The sequence below is a fragment of the Chrysemys picta genome, chromosome 1 (genome assembly GCF_011386835.1).
Source record: "Chrysemys picta bellii isolate R12L10 chromosome 1, ASM1138683v2, whole genome shotgun sequence".
NCBI classification, from domain to species: Eukaryota; Metazoa; Chordata; order Testudines; family Emydidae; genus Chrysemys; species Chrysemys picta.
The window spans coordinates 1,790,781-1,815,395 of record NC_088791.1 but is presented as its reverse complement, the minus strand read 5'-3'; the positions used below and the strand labels follow the sequence as shown (position 1 = coordinate 1,815,395).

At 51.4% G+C, this 24,615-nt stretch overlaps 3 protein-coding genes across 4 annotated transcripts in view; 2 read left to right on the top strand and 1 right to left on the bottom strand.

The window, feature by feature from the left end:
* LOC135983191 (C-type lectin Cal-like) overlaps window positions 1–24,615 on the top strand; it is a 235,504-nt gene that overhangs the window by 19,937 nt on the left and 190,952 nt on the right. The window lies entirely within an intron of this gene.
* The window catches only part of LOC101939714 (C-type lectin-like), a 525,580-nt gene that overhangs the window by 322,435 nt on the left and 178,530 nt on the right, over window positions 1–24,615 (bottom strand). The window lies entirely within an intron of this gene.
* LOC135972652 (uncharacterized) lies at window positions 4,637–7,083 on the top strand. The gene is made up of 2 exons (XM_065551375.1): window positions 4,637–5,397; window positions 6,478–7,083. Exons 1-2 carry the CDS (start codon window positions 4,845–4,847, stop codon window positions 6,939–6,941), a joined length of 1,017 nt encoding a protein of 338 aa, XP_065407447.1. The 5' UTR covers window positions 4,637–4,844; the 3' UTR covers window positions 6,942–7,083.

Below are 24,615 nucleotides of genomic sequence, written 5' to 3'. Positions count from 1 at the left end.
GCATGGTGCCTCCAGTTGGGAAAGGTGTGTCAAAGAAGAAAAAGTGGACTGTGCATTATCCAAACATTCCATCAGCTACACACCCAGTACCCCACGGAGAAGGACTGCCGGTTCCTGATGCACCAGAATCATTCTCACTTGAGTCAGACGAGGAAGAGGATGAAACTTCTGGTCCTGAACCATCAATGTCACAGGACCCACATTTTCTCCCATCCCCCTCCTCTGAACCACACCTCATAACACAAGGTGAACTGAAAGCCTCCATTGTTGAAACTGACCCACCTAACTTCAAAAGAAGCAAAAAAAGCATGGGACCCATTGTCTACCAAAGTCCAACCACTGTGCTCCAACTGTCCTGATTATTGACGCTCATCGGGGGTGCCAATTGTTACCTGAGGGTTTGGTTCTCTTATCAATAAGACAAAGAATCACAGTCAGCCAAATTTATTAACCAGTGAGTGTGAGTCAAAGATAAATCAGCACAAATACAGAATAAATTACCACTCCATCCATCTAGGGATACAGTCAGCAGCCCGGATGGATCCAGAAATAAGGAGCACATATAACTTAGGCTGTTACTGTGGGCACAAAAACTCCCCAAAATTGGTTTGCATCCTCCTTTCCCTAATATTTCTATTGCCATGGCATCTGTGCTTCCTATCCCGTCATATCAGTTGCTGATTATTTTCGCAACCCTCACCAACCCATGGCAAGCCTTTCCCTCTGTGTACACCAAGAAGAAAAGCTACACACCGTTTTTAAGAGTGCTGGGGAAAGTGGTTCACTGTAGCATAAATACAGATTCTCCTCACACACTACTGGCTAAATAACTCTGGTAACAGCCGGAGGAGCTCTCCTGCTCTGCTGAGACCTGGAACTGATGCTCAGAATTAGGATGAAGGTAAATGCGCCTGACTCTGCTCCGAGTTTCATTTCTCCAGGCGGGGCAGGGCCCCAGCAGGTGGCAGCTGGGCACGCCCCAGGACGTTGCGCTAGCGTTTCCTCTGCGTAACAAACAGCTGGGGATTGGGATCGCAGCCGCACGGACAGGATGATTCACCACGGTGCAATCTGCAACCACATGCCCCAGCCTGAGGCCCCTGCTACAGCTTTTCCCTCTGGTTATCGATGTCCCCCAGCATCTCTAAGGCTCCGGTTGTGGCTGGTGCTTCTACCCGTAACATTGGAGCTTTATCACATCGGAGACCCTGGGGCTGCAGGACGGGGAGCACAACAGGGCAGCTGGCGTCTCAGCAGGTAGCAGCAGGAGGAGTGGGGAGGCTGGTCCTCAAGGCCAGGGTTAGAATAGCTGCCAGTGGTCCCTGGATATTGGCTGGGCCAGCAGTTACCAGGGTGGGCGTTAGAAACCCAGATGGCCCGAGCCCCAAACCAGGGCTATTGGCAGCCTGCACTTTCAGACATAACAGCCAGGCCTGGCCAGCTCGGGTTTGTAAAGAGAAAGGGCCCCACTGAGGCCAGGGGTAAGCAGTGCCCTGCCCCTCCATTCATTGCCATAGACGTGCCTCCGCTCGCCCCAGCTCAGAATTAGTCTCCTGGTGACCTGACATTTCCCTTCGAATCCTAGCACATGATTCACCCGCTTCCCGAGCCAGTCACCCCAATGCACTCCCTTTGCACAGGTGTGAATGGTTGCCAAGGGGCAGGACAGAGGGGAGTCTGGCCCAGGGAGGAGTGGAAGACAATGCAGGGGTTGGGACTGTCAAGCAAACTCAATATGTCCTTTAGGGCAAATGCAAGCAAAACAACCGGGGGTCTTTTGCTCACGCTTAGTGATTCTTGCCCCTTTGTTACCCGCCCCAGTTAGACTCCACCTCTACCCTCCCTCGTGGGTACTCAGGGCAGAAAGGACCCGACTTTACCCCTCTGTGGGCTCAGGGCTAATACCCACTCCCAGTGGACTCAGAGCTCCGTGGGTCTGTGAGGCCTTTTCCCAGTGAATATCCCTTAACACATACAAGTATTAACAATTAGCAACAAATAATGGAATACACAGACCAAGCATCTTCTGCTCACCACTCCCAATAAGATGGATGTCTCCCGATGGCCAGACAGGGTCGTGTCATCTGGGCTCCGTCTTCTGCACAGTCTGGTCGTGCAGGGGTTATAAAGTTCCAGCAGCTTTGGTCTTCAGCTGTATCCCAGAGGTAAGCTCCAACAAGCTGGTTTTCTGGCCCTCATTATAAAGTTAAAACGAGACTCTCTCTTATCTATGCCTTAACCAATTATTTTACTTAAAACATCGCTATGTAGAAACCACTAACCAATCATTTTCACTATCCAGGGGGTTCACATGCCTAAGACCCTCTGCTCATTAGCTTTTGTATTTTTCAAAGTTAGTAAAAAGGTCACTTATTTTTATGCTTGTTAGCGTGCAGGACTCACCCCTGCAGCGCCTCCTGCTGGTCGTCTCAGGGAATTAGCTCTTCCAGCATCCTGGAGCGCCCCCTGCAGGCTGGTGATCTGCCTTACCGCTCGGCCCCTGTGTCCCTCCCAGACCCAGTGCCCTGATATCTGGGGCGCTGCCCCCTGGCAGTAACCCCCCAGTCTTAGGGTCTCCCCCCCCCCAGGGAACCCCCACCCACTAGCCCCACCTTGCCTCAGCACTAGGCCACTGCCAGTCACCAACTAGCCCCCGCCCCCTGGGGCAGACTGCAGTATCAGCCTACTCCTCACTGGCAAGGTTGGGTTTGAACCTGCTGTCTTTGCCTACCCCTGGGCTGCCCTCTGCAACCCCCAGCACCCCTTGGCCTTCTGCTAGGCCACAGCCTGGGGCTTTCCAGACTGGAGCTCCCCGGCTCCTCTGCCTTTCCCCAGCCCTGCTCCACTAAGGTACCCTGTCTCTAGCTCCCTGCAGCCAGGCCCTTCTCCCTCTACAGCTAGAGAGAGACTCTGAGCCCCTGGCTCCCAGCCTCTTTATACAGGCCAGCTGGGGCCTGATTGGAGCGTGGCCCAGTTGCAGCTGTTTCCGCAATCACCCTAGGGTTTTCTCTCTCAACCCCTACCCTCTCCTGGGCTGCTTTAAACCCCGCAGAGCAGGAGCGGGTGAGCACTCCGCTACAGCTTCCTTAGTGGGATACACTTGCAACAGCAAAACCTCATACCTTTTATGATCAGGAAGAGGCAGCAGGAACTCAAGGTTAGCTTGTGCATTCTCTCCCATTCTCATGACTCTGAATATAGATCTGTCTCGGTTAGTAATGCTGCAGCTGATACTTTTCTATCTGTCTGCCTACGTCAAGGCCGAATTCTCCTGACTGTATAGTTCTTGTTTCCAACTTATGGTGGCTGAGCATACAAGATGGCTGCGGGTTATGCTAAGTCCAAAGACAAGAAGGCTGTGGGTCAACATGTCAGGTCCAGGCCTCTTGTTACACCTTTTGAGTCCAAGCAGCCACAAAGAACCAAGGTTCTCCTTGTCAGGAATTTTTAGCCCCTTTCTCCCCAGAGGCCAAGGTGATGGGATGAGTTCATGCACAGGCCTCCCCTTTCTTGAGGGGGTGAGGAACACACTCAACAAAATCTTTGTTTGATGTCTCAACAATGGCTCATTTGCCTTCAAAGGCCGTCTCGTTCAGCAGGACCTAACATCTTCGATGGGAAGCCAGCATTTGCACTAGAGAAAGCCTCTTTCCTGTTTGATGAGTCGCACAGTTATAGAAGTTAACAGTGCAAATATTTGCTATTGCTTTATCACATGGGGCACAGATGAGTGAGACTGTGGGCTTGTCTACACTACCACTTTTGTCGGCAGGGCCAGCTCTGGCTTTTTTGCTGCCCCAGGCAAAAAAGCCTCCGGCCGCCACCCCACCCCCCACCTCCAGCGCGGCAGGGGAGGGCGGCCGAAACCCCGGGGGGGAGGGTAGCGAGCCCCGGCTGGGGCTCCGCTCTCCCCGGCGGCCAGAGCGCCGGGGAGAGGGCGGCGAGTCCCGGTCGGGGCTCCTCTCTCCCCGGCGGCCAGAGCGCCGGAGGGAGGGCGGCGAGCCCGCCACGGCTCCGCTGTCCCCGGCGGCCAGAGCGCCGGGGGGAGGGCGGCGAGCCCCGGCCGTGGCCCCGCTCTCCCCGGCGGCCAGAGCCGGAGCACCGCGCCGCCCCCCTCCAGGTGCCGCCCCAAGCACAAGCTTGGTGGGCTGGTGCCTGGAGCCGGCCCTGTTTGTCGGTATAACTTATGTCTCTCAGGGGTGTGAAAAAACCACCCCCCTAAGCAAGATATGTTTCAGGGACAGAAGCACCGGACTGGACAGCACTATATCAACAGGAGATCTTCTCCCACCGACATAGCTACCGCTGCTCGGGGAGGTGGTTTTATTATGTCGACGGGAGAGCTCACTCCTGCCGGCATAGAGTGGCTACACGAGCGATCTGCATCGGTCCAGCCGTGCCGCTGTAAGCTCCCGAGTGTAGACCTGGCCTAATACATGCAGCATCCTGCAAGCTATTCCTAAGGCCTGGTCTACACTACGACTTTAATTCAGATTTATCAGCTTTAATTCGAATTTACCCTGCAACCGTCCACACAACAACGCTATTTATTTCGATGTAAAGGGCCCTTTAAATCGATTTCTGTACTCCACCCCGACGAGCGGAGTAGCGCCAAAATCGATTTTAATACTTCGAATTAGGGATAGTGTGGCCGCAATTCGATGGTATTGGCCTCCGGGAGCTATCCCACAGTGCATCATTGTGACTGCTCTGGACAGCAATCTAAACTCGGATGCACTGGCCAGGTAGACAGGAAAAGCCCCGCGAACATTTGAATTTCATTTCCTGTTTGCCCAGCGTGGAGAGCACAGGTGACCACAGATAGCTCATCAGCACAGGTAACCATGCAGGCTGATAATCGAAAAAGAGCACCAGCATGGACCATTAGGGAGGTACTGGATCTGATCGCTGTATGGGGAGAGGATTCAGTGCTTGCAGAACTTCGTTCTAAAAGACGAAATGCCAAAACTTTTGAAAAAATCTCCAAGGGCATGATGGAGAGAGGCCACAATAGGGACTCAGATCAGTGCCGCATGAAAGTCAAGGAGCTCAGACAAGCCTATCAAAAAACAAAGGAGGCAAACGGTCGCTCCGGGTCAGAGCCGCGGACATGCCGCTTCTACGCCGAGCTGCATGCAATTCTAGGGGGGGCTGCCACCACTACCCCACCTGTGATCGTGGATTCCGGGTCGGGGATAGTCTCATCAGCGACACTTGAGGATTCTGCCGATGGGGGAGAGGAGGAGGAGGAGGAGGAGGAGGAGGATGAGCTTGCAGAGAGCACACAGCACTCCGTTCTCCCCAACAGCCAGGATCTTTTTCTCACCCTGACTGAAGTACCCTCCCAACCCTCCCAAGCCAGTACCCAAGACCCTGACCCCATGGAAGGGACCTCAGGTGAGTTTACCTTTTAAAATATAAAACTTGTTTTAAAAGCAAATGGTTTTTAATGATTACTTTGCCCTGAGGACTTGGGATGCATTCGCGGTCAGTTCAGCTACTGGAAAAGTCTGTTAACGTGTCTGGGGATGGAGTGGAAATCCTCCAGGGACATCTCCATGAAGCTCTCCTGGAGGTACTCCAAAAGCCTTGCCACAAGGTTTCTGGGCAGTGCATCCTTATTCCGTCCTCCATGGTAGGACACTTGACCACGCCATGCTTGCAGCAAGTAATCTGGTATCATTGCCTGACAAAGCCTGGCAGCGTATGGTCCCGGTGTTTGCTGGCATTCAAGCAACATCCGTTCTTTATCTTGTTGTGTAATCCTCAGGAGAGTGATATCACTCATGGTAACCTGGTTGAAATACGGGAACTTAATTAAGGGGGCAGAGGTGGCCGTTCCTACTGGGCTGTTTGCCTGTGGCGGAAAATAAATCCTTCCCTGCAGTTAGCCAAGCGCAGATGGGAAATTGGCCCTGAGCTTTTCGCGTTTGGCTAGCAGGGATCTTCCCTGTTACCAGCCACGCGGTGGGGGGAGGGGTACCGTGATCATCCCAGAGAATTTATGGCGGGAGGGGGGCGGCGGTGGGGGGGTGGGTGGTTAGTTTGGTTCCTGCAGCGATCTTCCCTGATACCAGCCATGCGGTGGGGGGAGGGGTACAGCGATCATCCCAGAGAATTCATGGCGGGAGGGGGAGGGTGGGGTGGGGTGGTTAGTTTGTTTTCTGCTGCTGCTGAATGTTAACAGAAAAACCGCAGCACTCTACAGGCTATGCTTGGTATGTGGGAAAGGAGGGCGCAGAAGCTGTAAGACAATGGCTTACCATGGCCGCATGCAAGCCAAATTCTGTTGCCCAGACCTGTGATCTCTAGCAGCAAAGCCACAAGCACTCAGCATTAAGAGGCAAAATGCGACCTTGCACAGAAATCACATGTGCTATGTAATGTGAATAGTGTTGGTCACCGTGAAAGAGTATAAGCATTGTTCTGCAAAATGTATCTTTTTAAACAATTCTCTCTTTTTTCCCCTCCCTACAGCAGCTGCAAATTCCTCAAGCCTCCCTCCTCCATCCCGAAGGCTATCACAGATAAGGTGTCGTAAGAAGAGAACGCGAGACGAGATGTTTTCTGAAATTATGGAATCCAGCCGCAGTGACAGAGCTCATCTGAATGAGTGGAAGGAAACGGTTTCAAAGTATAGGAAAGAAGCCAGTGAACGTGAGGACATGAGGGACCAATGTGAGGAGAGGAGAGACGCTCGAGATGAGAGGTGGCGGCAGGAAGATCAGAGGAGGCAGGATGCAACGCTGGGGCTGCTGAGTGAGCAAACAGACATTCTCCGGCGTCTGGTGGAGCTTCAGGAACGGCTGCAGGAAAACAGACTGCCGCTACAGCCCCTGTTCCACCCTCCCCCCTCCCCATGTTCCGTATCCTCCTCACCCAGACGTGTAAGAACGCGGGGGGAGGGAGGCTCCGTACACCTTCCCATTCCACCCCAGTAGACAGCCCAAGCAAAAGGCTGCCATTTTTTTAACCTTTTTTTAGTGGCCTTTTCCTTCCCACCGATCCTCCTCCCAAATCTCACCCGGGTTCCCTCCCTCTTTTTCTAATCTATTAATAAAGAATAAATGGTTTTTAAATGATAGTGACTTTATTTGGTTTGAAAGAAAGCTGGGGGAAGGGGGAGGGTGGGTTCCTTACAGAAAATGAGTCAATAAAGGGGGCGGGTTTTCATGCAGGAGAAACAAACAGATATTTCACACTGTAGCCTGGCCAGTCATGAAACTGGTTTTCAAAGCTTCTCTGATGCACAGCGCTTCCTGGTGTGCTCTTCTAATCGCCCTGGTGTCTGGCTGCGCGTAATCAGCAGCCAGGCGATTTGCCTCAGCCTCTCACCCCGCCATAAAGGTCCCCCCCTTACTTTCACAGAGATTGTGGAGCACGCAGCAAGCAGAAATAACAATGGGGAGATTTCTTTGGCTGAGGTCAGAGCGAGTCAATAATGATCGCCAGCGACCTTTTAAACAGCCAAATGCACATTCTACCACCATTCTGCACTTGCTTAGCCTGTAGTTAAACAGCTCCTGACTCCTGTCCAGGCTGCCTGTGTATGGCTTCATGAGCCATGGCATTAAGGGGTAGGCTGGGTCCCCAAGAATAACTATTGGCATTTCAACATCCCCAACGGTTATTTTCTGGTCTGGAAAGTAAGTCCCTTGCTGCAGCCCTTTAAACAGAGTAGTGTTCCTGAAGACGCGAGCGTCATGAACCCTTCCCGCCCAGCCCGCGTTGATGTTCGTGAAATGTCCCTTGTGATCCACAAGTGCTTGCAGCACCATTGAAAAGTACCCCTTGTGGTTTATGTACTCGGTGGCGTGGTGCTCCGGTGCCAAGATAGGGATATGGGTTCCGTCTATCGCCCCACCACAGTTAGGGAATTCCATTGCAGCAAAACCATCCACTATGGCCTGCACATTTCCCAGAGTCACTAACTTTCGTAGCAGCACCTGAGTGATTGCTTTGGCTACTTGCATCACAGCAGCCCCCACAGTAGATTTGCCCACTCCAAATTGATTCCCGACTGACCGGTAGCTGTCTGGCGTTGCAAGCTTCCACAGGGCTATCGCCACGCGCTTCTCAACTGTGAGGGCTGCTCTCATCTTGGTATTCTGGCGTTTCAGGGCAGGGGACAGCAAGTCACAAAGTTCCATGAAAGTGCCCTTACGCATGCGAAAGTTCCGCAGCCACTGGGAATCATCCCACACCTGCAACACTATGCGGTCCCACCAGTCTGTGCTTGTTTCCCTTGCCCAGAATCGGCGTTCCATGGATAGAATCTGCCCCATTAACAACATGATCTCCAAAGCACCGGGGCCCGTGGTTTCACAGAATTCTGTATCCGTGTCTGTGTCCATGTCCATGTCCATGTCCTCATCATGCTTGTCACTGCGCTGCCGCCGCCGCTGCCTCCTCGCCTCGTTTTTCTGGTCCTGGCTCAGCATAAACTCCACGAGAACGCGCGAGGTGTTTACAATGTTCATGACTGCTGTCTTGAGCTGAGCGGGCTCCATGCTTGCCGTGGTATGGAGTCTGCAGTGTTCACCCACCCAGGAAAAAAGGCGCGAAATGGTTGTCTGCCGTCCGTTGCTTTCATGCAGGGAGGGAGGGAGGGAGGAGGTGAGGCTGTACCCAGAACCACCTGCGACGATGTTTTTTGTCCCATCAGGCACTGGGATCTCAACCCAGAATTCCAATGGGCGCGGGAGACTGCGGGAACTATGGGATAGCTATGGGATAGCTACCCACAGTGCAACGCTGCAGAAATCGACGCTAGCCCCGGTACTTGGACGCACACCGCCGAATTAATGTGCTTAGTGTGGCCGCATACATTTCGAATTTATACAACCTGTTTTCCAAATTCGAATTATATAAATTCGGATTAATCCCGTAGTGTAGACATACCCTAAGGTCTAAACACCAAACCCATTCTTACAACTCTAGTATCTATCTCAGCACCACTGACATACAGGTGAGCCAGACTGGTTTGCAGCTGTGCATTTGTCAGGGTTCACTGAGACCTGGGGCCCTGACATGAGCTGGCACCTGGTCTGCCAACATCTCACGTGCACATTTCTCTCCTGTCTGATGATTTACACAGTCACAGAGGCTTACAATGGAAATACTCTGATATGACCATACAACATGGGACACAGGTGCTGTAAGTGAGGTGATTGCAAGCAGCAACTCATGAGCATTCAATAAAGTCTAAACCCATCTTCTCATTCTAATACCTGTTTTAACAACCCTAAAGCCCCGTGAGCAAGCCTGGTTCCAGCTCTGTATTGTCAGTGGAGACGTGGCCCCTGCTCTGCCAGCGTCACAGGGAGCTTGATGCCGGGGCCAGGAGAAAAACAACGTTTCCAATCGTTCCTAGGTGTTAAGGCCAGGAGCGTCTGATAGCCTCTAACACACAGGTCGGAGACTCTCCCCTGCTGAGTCTGGCAGGGAGCCCATATCTTGTGGCTGAGCTAGAGCACGAAGGTGCGAGACAAGGGGGGGCTGGAGGAAAGGCAGGTGCTCAATGCTGCGTGAGCTGGCAGCAGGAGGAGATGTCAGGGAGAAAGCTGGAGAGTTGAGCTTGACTGAGGGAGATGGGGAGTTACTGGCTGAAAACCAGACCACAGTGAGCAGTAAATATTGACCTGCTTTGCATTTCACCTCAATCACGGCATTTGCCTACAGCCTCTTATTGTTCCTCTGCTGTACAAGGGCTAATGAAATGGCCACCAGCCTTTCTTGCAAACAAAGCTCCCGTTGATTTAAGGAAGGGACACAGGATCCTGCCCTAAATCAGCATTCGTCCCTGCTGAGGGGACGCTGGTGCTCTGGGGGGCAGTTCATGGGGAGAACCAGTGAGAGGAAAGTGGGTGCAAAGGGAAGGACATCCCTGCTCAGAGAAACAATCGCCCTGCTCCAGACCCCAGACACAGACTCTCTGCCTGTGAACCCTTCACAACAATGGAGCCCCTCACCCCGCTGCCAGAGGCCCCAGGACCAGCGCGGGCCCCCGAGATACCCCAGTAGCCTACGCCCCCCCCAGGATCCCACCAAAGGCTGCAGCGCTTGGGCTCTCAGGGCCCACGGTGGGTGCTGCATAGCGCACAGGCCGGCATCGCACAGGCCTGACACTGTCGCTCTTCACTCACCAGAGGAAGCACAGGAGAGCACAGATAATCCAGAGGCCAACAGCAGAGTCAGACGCATTTACCTTCATCCTTATTCTCTGCATCAGTTCCAGCTCTCAGCTCCTCCACCTGTTACCAAAGTGATTTAGCTAGTAGTGTGTATTCTGAGGAGAATCCATATTTATGGCCCCCTGGATGCCTGGCCCCTCACCAGCTCCCCTGCTCTGGAGAGTCCTTGGGGGGCCATCGGAGTTCAGCAAGGCCGGGTTCCACAGCTCATCAGGCTTCTCCAGGCAGCTCCTCAGCCTGAGCTAGTGAGAATGGCCGGAAGGGCAAACAGCTCTGCTCCTGCCCTGTTAGGACCAGCCAGACCTGCTGTCACTCCCAGTAGGTGCCCTAGTTGCTAGGCGGCCTTTGCCGTGATAAGCTGGTTCCTCTGGGCAGGGGCAGCCTTTTGTCTAGAGCGGTTACATGCCCGTGGCTGGCCACTAGGTAGGCAGCCTGGGTTAGTTAGCCTGTAGCCCCTTTCACGTTCCAGTCCAACACATAGGGGCAGACACACAAGAGAGATGACAACCGGAGCCCACACTCAGAACAGAGATTTCAGCTTGGTGAAGATACATCCAAAGTGTTTGTCACTTAGTACAGAACTCATCAATGGCACAGACAGACTCTCCCACTCATCACCCAGGCTCCTCGCCCAGCCCTAACAAAGGCGGGTGGCTTTAGGGTGAGGGGTGAAGTACTGTCAGGATCAGACACTGGCTAAGGGATGGGAAACACAGGTCAGGGTTAACTGGTCAACCTTCACCATGACACGAGATTAACAGCAGGGGGTCTCAGGGGGCCCTACTTGGTCCTGTGTTGTTTCCTGCATTTCCTAATGCTCTGGAAAGAGGGGTGAGCAGCGAGGGAGCGAAGTGAGCAGTTGACACAGAGTTATTGTGGTTAGTCATGTAAGCAGAGTCAGGATGAGCTCTACCCTGACATCTGGTGGTGAATTATGGCGAGTGTGGAAAAGAACTTCAGGGGCTGATCTTGTTTGCATAGGCACACCCACTCGCCTGGCATGAAACAACAGCAACTGAAAGTGGTTACTTTGGCTGGTGTGGGATCCCCAGTTTCTCTGTTATCGGGGCAGGAAGAATAAAGTATTGTTACCCTGATTCTGTGAATCAAGGCCAGTGGAACTGTTGTATGACAGAAGGACTCACCATTTACTAAGTGGCACTCGCTAGACAAGGGGCATGGGTTACAAAACCCAGTGAATAAAGAAAGAGGCTGAGGATAGTTACGAGATGCATGTCAACGCTCTGCTCGTTGGGGCCCTGGGTGTCTGGGACCCGTGTAATGAATGCGTGCTGAGGACTTGTGGGGTGGGCCGTCATTACGCACGGCTCATGAGACGCCTAATGGTCTCGGACACTATCCGTTGGTCCCGGGATATCTACATCGAGCACATCACCGGCCACCGCCAATACCGACACTGAGCCGGGGAGACCTCGTGCACCCCCCCCCCCCTGCTGGACCCTATCCCCTGAGCCCTGAACCCACCAAACCTAGCTGAATCCCGCCACGTGAGGGTCACCCCATCCCCATTACCCAGCCCGCTTACTTATACCCATGACTGTCTCTACTTCCTGTATGGGTGTTAGACCCTCACCGCTTATCGACTGTTTCCTGATCCCGCCCACCGGTTACCCACCCCTCATTGGGGACATTGCAGTCTGTATATAATATGTGTGCTGCCCAGCCCCAAAACACCAACATACCCCTATACTCTGTATGTTACCCCCAATGACCAATAACTGACGCTTCAAATTTTCTGTATTGTTTATTTTTTAAATATTCTCTAATAAAATTTAAATTTGTACCTGATGGGGAGGGACTGGACGGGACGTAACTCCGCTTCAATGCCAAGAAATGTGCGTCCCTCCATGTTGATGGGAGCAAGAGGGACTCGGTACTGATGACGGAGTTCCTCATCCAGGGCGAGTCCGTCGTTCCCCTGGCGGAGGTGCAGGCGTACCAGCACCTCAGCACGCCGACAAGCTTCCGCGTCCGGCAGACCCCCGAGGACACCATCAGGGAGATCCTGCAGGACGCCGCCAAAATCGACACATCCCTGCTGGCGCCGTGGCAGAAGCTCAACGCCCTCAACACCTTCCTGATCCCCCGCATCGCCTTCGTCCTGAGGGGATCCGCCGTGGCAAAGGTGCCCCTCAACAAGGCGGACAACGCCATCTGGAAGCTGGTCAAAAACTGGCTGTCCCTGCCCCGGAGAGCCAGCAACGAACTTGTATACATCAAGCACAGGCATCCCCCGTATGGGAGACCTCTGTGACATCGCGGTCCTCACGCACGCCTTCCGCCTCCTGACGTGCCCGGATGCCAAAATGAAGACCGTTGCAACGACCGCCCTACACGCCGCCACCGAGAAACGAATCGGCAGACCTCCCTCTGACTGAGATGTGGCCACCTTCTTGAGCGGCTCCCTGGATGGCGACTTCACCCGGGACAGGGGCGATTTCGCCTTGCTGTGGACCCGCGCCCGCAATGCCACGCGCCGGCTGGGAAAGCGCCTGGGCTGCCGCTGGGAATGGAACGAGGAATGGCAGGAGCTGGGAATCCTGATACCGCGGATCAGAACGGAGGACAACATCATCGTTACCCCCGGAGCCAGAGGCGTGCTGGAGAGATCCCTGAAAGCCGCCGTCCACACGCTCTACGTGGACGCCCTGAAGAAAAAGCCGGACCAGGGAAAAGTCTTCGAAGTAACCAGCAAGTGGGACTCCAGCAACCACTTCCTCCCCACAGGCAGCTTCACCCGGTTTGCCGACTGGCGGTTCATTCACCGCACCCGGTTGAATTGCGTCCCGCTCAACGGTGCCATCCTCCACGGGAACCGGGACAAACGCTGCAGGAAGTGCGGGTACGTCAACGAAACCCTGCCCCACGTCCTATGTTGCTGCAAGCCCCACGCAAGAGCCTGGCAGCTACGCCACAACGCCGTCCAGGACCGTCTAGTGAAGGCCATCAACCCGCGTCTGGGAGAGATCACTGTCAACCGCGCCGTCCCTGGCACCGACAGCCCGCTGCGCCCAGACATCGTCGTCACGGACGAGGTTGGAAAAAAGATCATCCTGGTCGACGTAGCGATTCCGTTCGAGAACAGGACCCCAGCTTTCCGCGAAGCCCGAGCCCGCAAGCTCGAAAAATATGCCCGCCTAGTTGACACCCTGCAGACTAAGGGCTACGAGGTGCACGTCGACGCTCTGCTCGTTGGGGCCCTGGGTGCCTGGGACCCATGTAACGAACGCGTGCTGAGGACCTGTGGGGTGGGCCGTCATTACGCATGGCTCATGAGACACCTAATGGTCTCGGACACTATCCGTTGGTCCCGGGATATCTACATCGCGCACATCACCGGCCACCACCAATACCGAGAGTGAGCTGGGGAGACCTCGTGCACCCACACACACCCCCTGCTGGACCCTATCCCCTGAGCCCTAAACCCACCAAACCTAGCTGAATCCCGCCACGTGAGGGTCACCCCATCCCCATTACCCAGCCCGCTTACTTATACCCATGACTGTCTCTACTTCCCGTATGGGTGTTAGACCCTCACCGCTTATCGACTGTTTCCTGATCCCGCCCACCGGTTACCCACCCCTCATTGGGGACATTGCAGTCTGTATATAATGTGTGTGCTGCCCAGCCCCAAAACACCAACATACCCCTATACTCTGTATGTTACCCCCAATGACCAATAACTAACGCTTCAAATTTTCTGTATCGTTTATTTTTTCTAAATATTCTCTAATAAAATTTGTACCTGATGGGGAGGGCCCCTTTTGAGGGCCTGAAACACTAATTGAGTGCTGTATAAACTAGAGGGGAAGCCTGAAGATTTATTGCTAAATGGTAAGTGGAGCAGTTTGTGGGACAGCTGGAGCAATGAGCAGGATGGCAAGCAGAGCAGTTTGTGGGACAGTGGGTGCCACCCATGGGACGGCGAGCGGAGCAGCTTGCGCGACAGCTCGAGCTGCTGACAGGCCGACTGGGGGAGCAGAGTGGCTGGTGGAGTGGAACGGCTTGTGCTGAAGAACCCCATGGAGAGGTGGGGCAGTCAGCCTTGACCATGTAAGGTGCCCCTTAATACCCCACGTGCCCCTTTCTTCCCCCCATTTCCACCCAGGCTGGGGTGCGGGGTAAGACTCTGCAGATAAAGTTTTGAACTCTGGGGCTGCACTGACCAGGGACAGAGACTTTGGGGTTGTTGGACTTCTGGGTGATTTTGGGGTTGCTGGACTCAAGAGACTTTTGGGGTGTTGGACTTTTGGGACTTTGGGGGTGGGTCTTTTGCTCATGGTTTGTGTTATGAATCCTGTTTGTGGTGTTTTTCCAATTTAAGGCTGATGTCGTTTACCTCATGTTATTAAACATTTTCTGTTACACTCAGACTCCGTGCTTGCGAGAGGGGAAGTATTGCCTCTTAGAGGTGCCTGGGGGGGTGGTATGTAATGGTCCCAGATCACTGGGTGGGGGCTCGAGCCGGTTTTGCATTGCGTTATTGAAACGGAACGCCTAGATATAGAACCCGGCCCTTGTTGCTGCCAACTTAGATGGGCAGAAGGGTTACATTTTTGGGGGCTCGACCGGGATTCCCTGGGTCAGTACCCCTCACAAGCACCTGTTGAGTGTTCCACTGCATTGGGAAACAATTGTGGTTATATTTTGAGGAAATTACTGCTTGTATAATGGCTAATATGTCGGGTTTGTTGGGCCCCGGCCCTGCAGCCTCTAGCTCAGGGGCCGCAGCCTCAGCCAATGATTGGGCAAAAGCACTGGGGCAAATATTGGAAAAGGTTGTGTTGTCCCATGCTACATCAAACAATTGTCGTAAGTTAAGGTTATTTGCTGGGGCAGAGGAGTTTGAACCCTGGTTGGTGCATACCACTGAAATGCTGAGGGAATGGTCCGTACCCGATGCAGAAAATTGAAGATGTCTAATAGAGAGCCTTAGTGGCCCAGCATTAGATGTGATTCGCACCCTGACGCTCATTGACCCTGGGATCAGTGTGAAGCACTGCCTAGTGACCCTTGATCATACCTTTGGGAGCGTAGAGGGCCCTGAAGACAGTTACTGTAAGTTCCTTAATTCCCAACAGCAAAATGGCGAGAAGATTTCAGTCTATATACAGAGGCTGGAGAGACTGCTTCAGAGAGCTGTCATGAGGGGAGCAGTGACTGCTGAACAGATGGATCGGACCAGACTAGCTCAAATTCTAAGAGGAACCTAGTATCAGAACCCAATTCTACTTCATCTCCGGCTAAGAGAACGACGAGAACATGCCCCAAGTTATTCCTAGCTGATAAAGGAGGTCAGAGAAGAGGAAGAAAGGCAGGCTACCAGCGAGTTTTGGGAAGCCCAAACCTTGGAGCCAGCTGGCACAACACCACTGCAAACGGCCAGTGTACTGATGGTGAGCACCACAGAGGAACTTGCCCAACAAGTGCAGGTCCTGACAGAACGGATAGTTGAACTGCAAAGCACCATTGACCGAGCTAAGATTTCCAGGAATAAGGAGCCCCAGACTGTGGCGATGGAGAAGTCAGCATTTAGAGCCACTGTCCCACCCAGGCAAAGGTGGAAAGGACAATTCTTCTGCTACCGATGTGGTCGGGATGGGCACAGTGCTGCCAAGTGCCATAATGAAGAAAACCCCTCCTTAGCGTATGGAAAGCTGAGGATCAGTTGGGAGAGATCCGGTAGCTGCCAGAGGGTCTGGGGGCAGGGACCACCCAGGCCTGCAGGATTTGAAGATTCCCCCAGAAAAGACCGTCCAGCTGGGATCCCCGCAGGACTGATAGGGCCTCGAGCAGAGGTCACGGTGAGGATTGAAGGGGCGGAGTGTAAAGCCATGCTTGACACTGGATCTCAAGTGACTATTATATTTCAGTCATTCTACCAACAGATGCTTAGGCACCTGCCTATACAGCCACTGACTGGCATTGGTCTGTGTGGCCTCAGCATGGATGAATACCCCTACCAAGGGTATGTCATCGTGCACCTGGAATTCCCAGAGGAGGTTGCTGGGGTAAGGGAAGAGGTAGACACAGCTGCCTTCATATGCCCTGACCCTAAAGTAACCTCTGATGTGTCTGTGCTGATAGGGACTAACTCCAGTCTCTTCGAGGTGCTCGCGGATTACTGCAGACGATGGGCTGGGGACCAGTACCTGAATACCCTGATGATCCATACGCTTTGTGCTAAAGCCTATAGGAAGATTGAGAGCGCTAAAAAGGAGACACCTTTGCTACCGATTGGGGCACTGAAGTACATGGGCACAACCCCCTTAGTAGTGCCTGCAAGGACGGAGCAGGAAGTGCTTGTCATGAGTACCCGTCTGAAAGGCTGTAAAGGGGCATCAGCAATGGTAGAGCAGCCGGTTGAAGGAGAGCTCCTGGAAGGAGTGCTGGTCCCCAGTGGAGTCATAACCCTACCTGCTGAAGCCCAGAAAAAGGTGACTATACTGATCGCTAATGAAACAAGTTGAGATGTTGTTGTGAAGCAAGGACAAAAGATAGCAGACCTCTTTGAGCCTGAATCAATTGTAAAACCCCAGTGTGAGACTCAAGTTCCGACAATAGACCCTGCAAAGTTTGACTTTGGAGATTCACCGTTGTCCGAGGAGTGGAAAGATCGCCTGAGGAGGAAATTTTGTGAAAGATCCAAGGTGTTCTCATTGCATGAGTGAGATGTGGGATGTGCAAAAGGAGTAGAGGACAACATCAGACTACATGACTCTCGACCTTTCAGGGAGAGATGTAGGAGGATTGCTCTCTCCGAGATGGAAGATGTGCGACAACATCTTCAGGAGCTGGCTGCGAATGGCATCATTACGGAGTCCCGCAACCCATACGCCTCACCCATTGTGGTGGTCTGTAAAAAGAATGGGAAAATCCGGATGTGTATTGACTACCGCACCCTAAACCTCCGTACTGTGGTTGATCAGTACACAATGCCCCGAGTCCAAGATGCCTTAGACTGTTTGCTGGGAAGCCAGTGGTTCTCTGTGTTGGATCTTCGGAGTGGATACTACCAGATCCCTCTGGGTGAAGAAGATAAGGAGAAGACAGCCTTCATCTGCCCATTAGGGTTTTATCAGTTTGAACGCATGCCCCAAGGGATTTCTGGAGCACCTGCCACATTTCAACGTCTTATGGAGAAAGTTGTGGGAGACATGAATTTACTGCAAGTGTTAGTTTATTTGGATGGCCTGATGGTGTTTGGAAGAACCTGGGAGGAGCATGAAGAAAGACTTCTTAAAGTGCTTGATAGGTTGGAGGATTATGGTTTGAAGCTTTCAATTGACAAATGCCAGTTCTGCAGGACCTCAGTGAAGTATGTAGGTCACATAGTGTCCCAAGAGGGTGTGAGTACTGATCCTGATAAAATAGAAGCACTCGCTACATGGCCATGTCCAAGTAACTACAGAGAACTCAAGACCTTTCCTGGGTTTAGTGGCTACTACCGCAGATTTGTGAAAAACTATGCTACGATTGTAAAACCTCTGAATGATCTTACCAGGGGATACCAGTCCAGGAAGAACAAATCTAAGACCAAGAATAAGGGGAGGTCCCCAAAGCCTCCAGTGCAGAGACACTATGGCCCCTTCGAACCATTTGGGCCACGGTGGGATGAGAGATGTGAAAGGGCTTTTCGAGAAATCATTACTTGCTTAACTCATGCTCCGGTCCTAGTCTTTGCTGACCCAAGCAAGCTGTTTATCCTGCATACTGATGCCAGTTTGGAAGGTCTGGGAGCAGTACTGTACCAGGAGGTGGAAGGCAAACGTAAACCTGTAGCCTTTGCCAGCCGAGGACTGTCTGATAGTGAAACTCGCTATCCCACCCACAACCTGGAGTTTTTGGCCTTGAAATGGGCCATCACTGAGAAATTTCGAGACTACTTGTATAGTGCTCAGTTCCAGGTGTGGATGGACAACAACCCACTGACTTATGTGTTAACAAGTGCTAAGCTGGATGCTACAGGGCAAAGATGGGTGGCCGCTTTGGCTAGCTATGACTTCAGCATTCAATACCGATCAGGGAGAAGCAATGTAGATGCAGATGCATTGTCCAGGCGTCCACAGGTACAAGGAGTTGCTGTAATACCCACGGATGGAGTGAGAACTATTTGCAGTGTGAGTCGCCAAGAGCCAGCGGCCCATGAGAGCCTTCATGGATGTGCTGCAGAAACTTTGGCCCTGCCCCCTGAATGCATGCCTTCTGCTTCAGTGAACTATATTGCATTGGACCAATCTCCTTTGCCCATGCTCAATGCGGCTGACTGGCAGGAAGCCCAGCTGCAAGATATTGACATTCGTGATACACTACTTGCCAAAAGGGAGGGGCGAAGCCCAGCTGTGGTTGTCCCACCTAACCCTGAGGGTAAACTACTATTGAGCGAATGGACCAAACTAAAACTGATTCAGGGAGTGCTACACCAAGTGACCACAGACCCTTTACAAAAGCACCGAGCACAGCTAGTGCTGCCAAAAGAGTACAGAGCCCTGGCCGTGAGGGCCCTGCATGATGACTTTGGACATTTAGGGATGGAGAGGACCCTGGAATGTATTTGTAGTAGGTTCTATTGGCCCCGGATGGCTGAAGATGTTCTCAGGAAATGTGAGACCTGCGCTCGATGTGTTCAAAGGAAAACTGTGCCCACGAAGGCTGTATATTTGAAGAACATCACCAGCAACAAACCTCTGGAGCTGGTATGCACTGATTTCTTGTCTTTAGAAGTAGACAAGACAAATATTGGAAACATTCTTGTAGTGACTGACCATTATACGCAATATGCGCAGACATATCCCACACGTGATCAGAGGGCCACCACTGTCGCTCGAGTACTGTGGGAAAAATATTTCTCAGTTTATGGATTCCCAGCCGGGATACACTCTGATCAGGGGCAGGACTTTCAGAGTCACCTTCTGAAGGAGGTGCTGAGGATAGCAGGGTTCAAAAAGTCTAGAACAATGCCTTATCACCCGCAAGGTGATCCTCAGCCAGAGAGGTTCAACCGAACCCTATTAGATATCTTGGGGACTTTGCGACCAGAGCAGAAGGCAACCTGGAGCCAACATGTCACATTTCTGGTGCATGCCTACAATGCCACAAAGAATGATGCTACAGGAGTCACCCTATATCTCTTAATTTTTGGGCGAGAACCAAGATTACCCATAGACCTGTGCTTTGGTGTATCAGAGGATGGAGATAGCTATGAAACTCATCAGCAATATGTATCCCGACTAAGAGAAAAGCTGTGCGATCACTTATCACTTAGCTACATCTGCAGCTCGGAAGAACGCAGACCGCAACAAACATCGATATGATGCTAGGGTATGTCTGCAAGAACTCCAGCCAGGGGACAGAGTCCTGCTGCGAAATTTGGGTATTGCTGGCAAACACAAGATAGCTGACAGATGGAAGGCAATATCTTAAAAGGTGATGGAAAAGCTAGGAAACCTGCCAGTCTACAAGATCAAACCTGAAGAGGGTCCAGGGCAGATAAATACACTGCATAGAAACCTTTTGCTCCCTGTGGGGGAATTGGTAGGCACCCCTTATGAGATGGGCCACAACAGGGCAACTGGGCAGAACGAAGGTGCTGGACCAAAGCCGCCCTCCAACGTGGACAGCCGGCCCCCTGCAGCTAACCTACCCCCATGCATCACATCTGAGAGCGACTCTGAGGAGGAAGACACAACCATGGTGTATCCTGGGATGGAGACAAGATTTCAGTCTCGATCTGCTGAATGAATCAAAAGGGATCTCCTCCTCTTCCACCCTAAACCCCATGGCAGAAGTATTTAGGCCCATCCCTGACACCCCTGAGCCACTGGTGGGACCCCCGTGTGATGACACACACAGGTTATTGGACAGTGGAGACATACAGGTGGAGGATGTCCTGGGCACCTTGGCCCCTCCACTGTTAGAACTAGAAATGCAGGGGCCTATGCCAATAGCTGAGGGGCCCTCAAAGGAAACCTCTCCATCCATTGCTCAAGAGGATGTCCCCCCTACCATGGCAGCAGAGATTCTCAATAGACGACACAGGGTAATAAGACCAGTAAAATGGTTAACTTATGATGCACCTGGGGTGACTGGTGAGGAGCCACTACATTAGCACACAGTCTTGTGGAAGCTAAAGTGGGCTATCTGAGGCCCTTTGGAGGGAACCCGTGAGTTGGTATAACAGGGAGTGTGATTTGTCGGGACAACAAATTCTCGGCTGGGGGGGAGGATGTAAGCAGAGTCAGGATGAGCTCTACCCTGACATCTGATGGTGAATTATGGTGAGTGTGGAAAAGAACTTCAGGGGCTGATCTTGTTTGCATAGGCACACCCACCCGCCAGCCTGAGACAACAGCAACTGAAAGTGGTTACTTTGACTGGTGTGGGATCCCCAGTTTCTCTGTTATTGGGGCAGGAAGAATAAAGTGTTGTTACCCTGATTCTGTGAATCTAGGCCAGTGGAACTGTTGTATGACAGAGGGACTCACCAGTAACTAAGTAGCATTCGCTAGACAAGGGGCATGGGTTACAAAACCCAGAGAGAGCCTGGGGACAAGTATTTGTACCTGATGTTATGGGCCCCTTTTGAGGGCCTGAAACACCAATTGCACCACCTTCTCTCTCCCCTGTTGAATAGCAGAGCTTATTTTGATTCCATTAAGAGTCTAATTACAGGCGGCTATGCTGAATTCACTTTGGGCCAATAGTACACTGGGGCTCCCCTACTATGAGCTGAAATCACTGAGCTGAGATCACCTTTGTTAACTAGTGGGGGAGCCTGAAGATTTATTGCTAAGCAGCGAGCGGAGCAGTTTGTGGTACAGTTGGTACCACCCATGGGATGGCGAGCGGAGCAGTTTGTGGGACAGTTGGCGCCGCCCATGGGATGGCGAGCGGAGCGGAGCCATTTGCAGGACGGCTGGAGGAGTGGAGTGGCTGGTGGAGTGGAACGGCTCGTGGTGAAGAACCCCATGGAGAGGCGGGGCAGTCGGCCTTGGACCATGTAAGGTGCCCCTTAATACCCCACGTGCCCCTTTCTTCCCCCCATTTCCACCCAGGCTTGGGGTGGGGGGTAAGAGTCTGCAGATAAACTTTTGAACTCTGGGGCTGTACTGACCAGGGACAGAGACTTTTGGGTTGTTGGACTTTAGGGACTTTGGGGGTGGGTCTTTTGCTCATGGTTTGTGCTATGAATCCTGTTTGTGGTGTTTTCCCAATTTAATGCTGATGTCATTTACCTCATGTTATTAAACATTTTCTGCTACACTCAGACTCCGTGCTTGCGAGAGGGGAAGTATTGCCTCTTAGAGGCGCTCGGGGGGGCGGTATGTAATTGTCCCAGGTCACTGGGTGGGGGCTCGAGCCGGTTTTGCATTGCATTACTGAAACAGAACCCATAGATACTGAATCCGGCCCTTGTTGCTGCCAACTCAGATAGGCAGAAGGGTTACAGTCAGGCAGAGTGAGGACTGTGAGACACTTCACAGAGCCCCAAACAAGCCAAGGGGACGGGCGACACGATGGCAAAGGAAGCTCAGTGCTGCCAAAGGCAGGGTATTGCTCCGGGGAGGGAATGTTCTGAACTGTCACACACCTGGTGGGGTTCTGTGTCACCCAGGAAAGGGCCCTGAGTGTCAGCGTGGAAGCTCCGTGGAGACATCTGCTCAATGTGCAGCTGTGGCCAAAAAAGCAAATGCTGTTGGGATACATAAGGGACGGGATGGAGAATAATACATAAGAACATAAGAGTGGCCAGACTGGGTCAGACCAAAGGTACATCTAGTCCAGTGTCCTGTCTTCCAACAGTGACCAGTGCCAGGTGCCCCAGAGGGAATGGTTAATGCAGTTAACCGAAATTGGTGTGCATTCGGTTTTCCAGTCATTGCACATCACTACTGTCAACAATGTGTGATTTGTCAGCAGCATAACATTGGTAAAGCTGTTAAAGTTAGGCAGGCAGCTCCCCCTCCCCCTTGGGGACCTTTTGTAAATATTCAGATTAATTTTATTCAACTGTCTAAATGTTGTAGCATTTTTTAGAACAGAGATTTTGAACAAACCAATAGGTGTTTTTTCTTGGCTTCTTTACAGGAAAGATAGGAGTATTACAAGAACTGGTGGTGGCAACAATAATACCCTGCTGTAATAAAGACTCCATTACTGGGGCTATATTTTTCTCTGCCTCAGGACGCAGAGGATACTGGGGAACTTTTGGCAAAGCTTTAGAAGGATCAACAAAAATTTTAACTGGTTCAGCAGTCTGAATCTGTCTCACTTCATTGGCATGTTGAGACCAGAGATGAGGGGGAACTTGTGATAACAAATGCACAAGGTCAGGGCTAAGAGTTGTTGGTAATTTAGCTGGCTCCTCTATGTGGAGTGTAGCCAACACTAGATTAGTATTCTCCTCAGGAACCTGTAAGAATATGCTATTTGGTGTGCAATAGATAGTACAGCTTAATTTACACACAAGATTTTTTTCTAGCAGATTTACAGGAGAGGAGGGGCTGAGCAGGAATGCATGCTTGTCAGCAAGGGGCCCTAGTGAAACCACAAGGGGTTTTGTGACAGGATGCGAAACAGGTTGATTTGAATTGCCAACGGCATTTACAGACAAAGCTGACAAAGGAACAGAGGGAAACTTCGCGGATCTTAGAGCAGATCTACTAGCTTCAGTATTTACAAGACAAGTAACAGATTGTCTTGCAATTTTACAGTTTACATAGGGACATTTTTGATTAATGGGAATTGAAGGATTTATGATGCAGTTACATTTTTTAGGCTGCTCTAGTAAGAGGTAGTTTGTGGGGTAAAAGTAGATGCTTTAGGATTTGGGAAAGGAGGTGGATGGTTCTGAGATAATCGGGTTGGGCACGCATTTTTTTAGTGTCTTTTTTGGCCACAAATGTAGCATGCAGTGTACTTGGGCTGGGCAGGATATGAGGGACTTTTTTTTTTTTTCGCTTATGGCTTCGTTTTTGTTCTTTTTTTATTTTTTTACGGCCCTGGTTTTGATAAATTTTTAACTGCAATGTTAACAGTTTTGTTTTAGTAGTTGTTTTTTTTTTGCACTATGCAAGCTGCACAATGATTGGCGACTGTCACTAATTCAGAAAGGGGTTTAGTTTGCTAGCTAATACAGATAGTTTTTAACTGCTGCTGAATTTTTGGTAAGAGTCTCAAACCAAACCAGCCAGACTAAGAGGACTTCAGTCTCACCCCACTGGCTAACTGCAAGTCTCACAAGCAATCTCCTTAGATACTCCAGTTTCCCAGTATTACCACCAGTACCACTCGTTATGGGGACAAATGGTTATGAAAACCAATACCCCAGTAAAAGAAAAAGGTTCTCCTGATCCCAAAGGACCAAGCCCCAGACCCAGGTCAATATACAAATCAGATCTTACCCACAAATCACGCTGTTGCCAATCCTTTAGAATCTAAAATCTAAAGGTTTATTCATAAAAGGAAAAAGATAGAGATGAGAGTTAGAATTGGTTAAATGGAATCAATTACATACAGTAATGGCAAAGTTCTTGGTTCAGGCTTGCAGCTGCGATGGAATAAACTGCAGGTTCAGATCAAGTCTCTGGAATACATCCCCCGCTGGGATGGGTCCTCAGTCCTTTGTTCAAAGCTTCAGCTTGTAGCAAAGTTCCTCCAGAGGTAAGAAGCAGGATTGAAGACAAGATGGAGATCAGGCATCAGCCTTATATAGTCTTTTCCAGGTGTAAGATCACCTCTTTGTTCTTACTGTGGAAAATTACAGCAACATGGAGTCTGGAGTCACAGGGCCAGTCCCTGCATACTTTGCTGAGGTACAAGGCGTATCTGCCTTCTCTCAATGGGTCCATTGTATAGCTGATGGTCCTTAATGGGCCATCAAGCAGGCTAGGCAGAGCTAATCTCAGCTTGTCTGGGATGTCACCCAGAAGCATAGCATAAGTTTGCCATACAGACAGTATAGAGCCAATATTCATAACTTCAACTACAAAACTGATACACACATATAGACAGCATAATCATAACCAGTAAACCATAACCTTGTCCTAGACACCCCATTTGACCCCCTTTATACAAGATTTGGGAGCCACTACAGGACCTTGGTTGCAACAATGATCTATATGGTCCCAGTTTATGTCAATAATGTCACACCCCCAACGCAAAATTGATGCAGGAAGGGATGACACAAACATCACTGACTGCATCCCAAGAGCTCCCCATCCTGGGTTCTGTCTCACTACAGCTAGTATTGGGTTAGAAGCCATACCAGTGTATAACAGAAATGGTTCATCAAAGTCATGTTCAATAACATGATTGAACCTCTTTACAAACTCAAGGTAACACTTAGTTAGAACAATAGTGGATTGGATCTGCTCTGGCAGCATGGTTCCTGTATGTGCCA

What these genes read in the sequence shown, in the direction of transcription:
- LOC135972652 (XM_065551375.1), top strand. Translation starts at nt 4,845, where the DNA reads ATGCAGGCTGATAATCGAAAAAGAGCACCAGCATGGACCATTAGGGAG. An exon ending in CCCCATGGAAGGGACCTCAG is followed by an intron (nt 5,398 to 6,477) that starts GTGAGTTTACCT and finishes CCCTCCCTACAG; the next exon opens with CAGCTGCAAATTCCTCAAGC.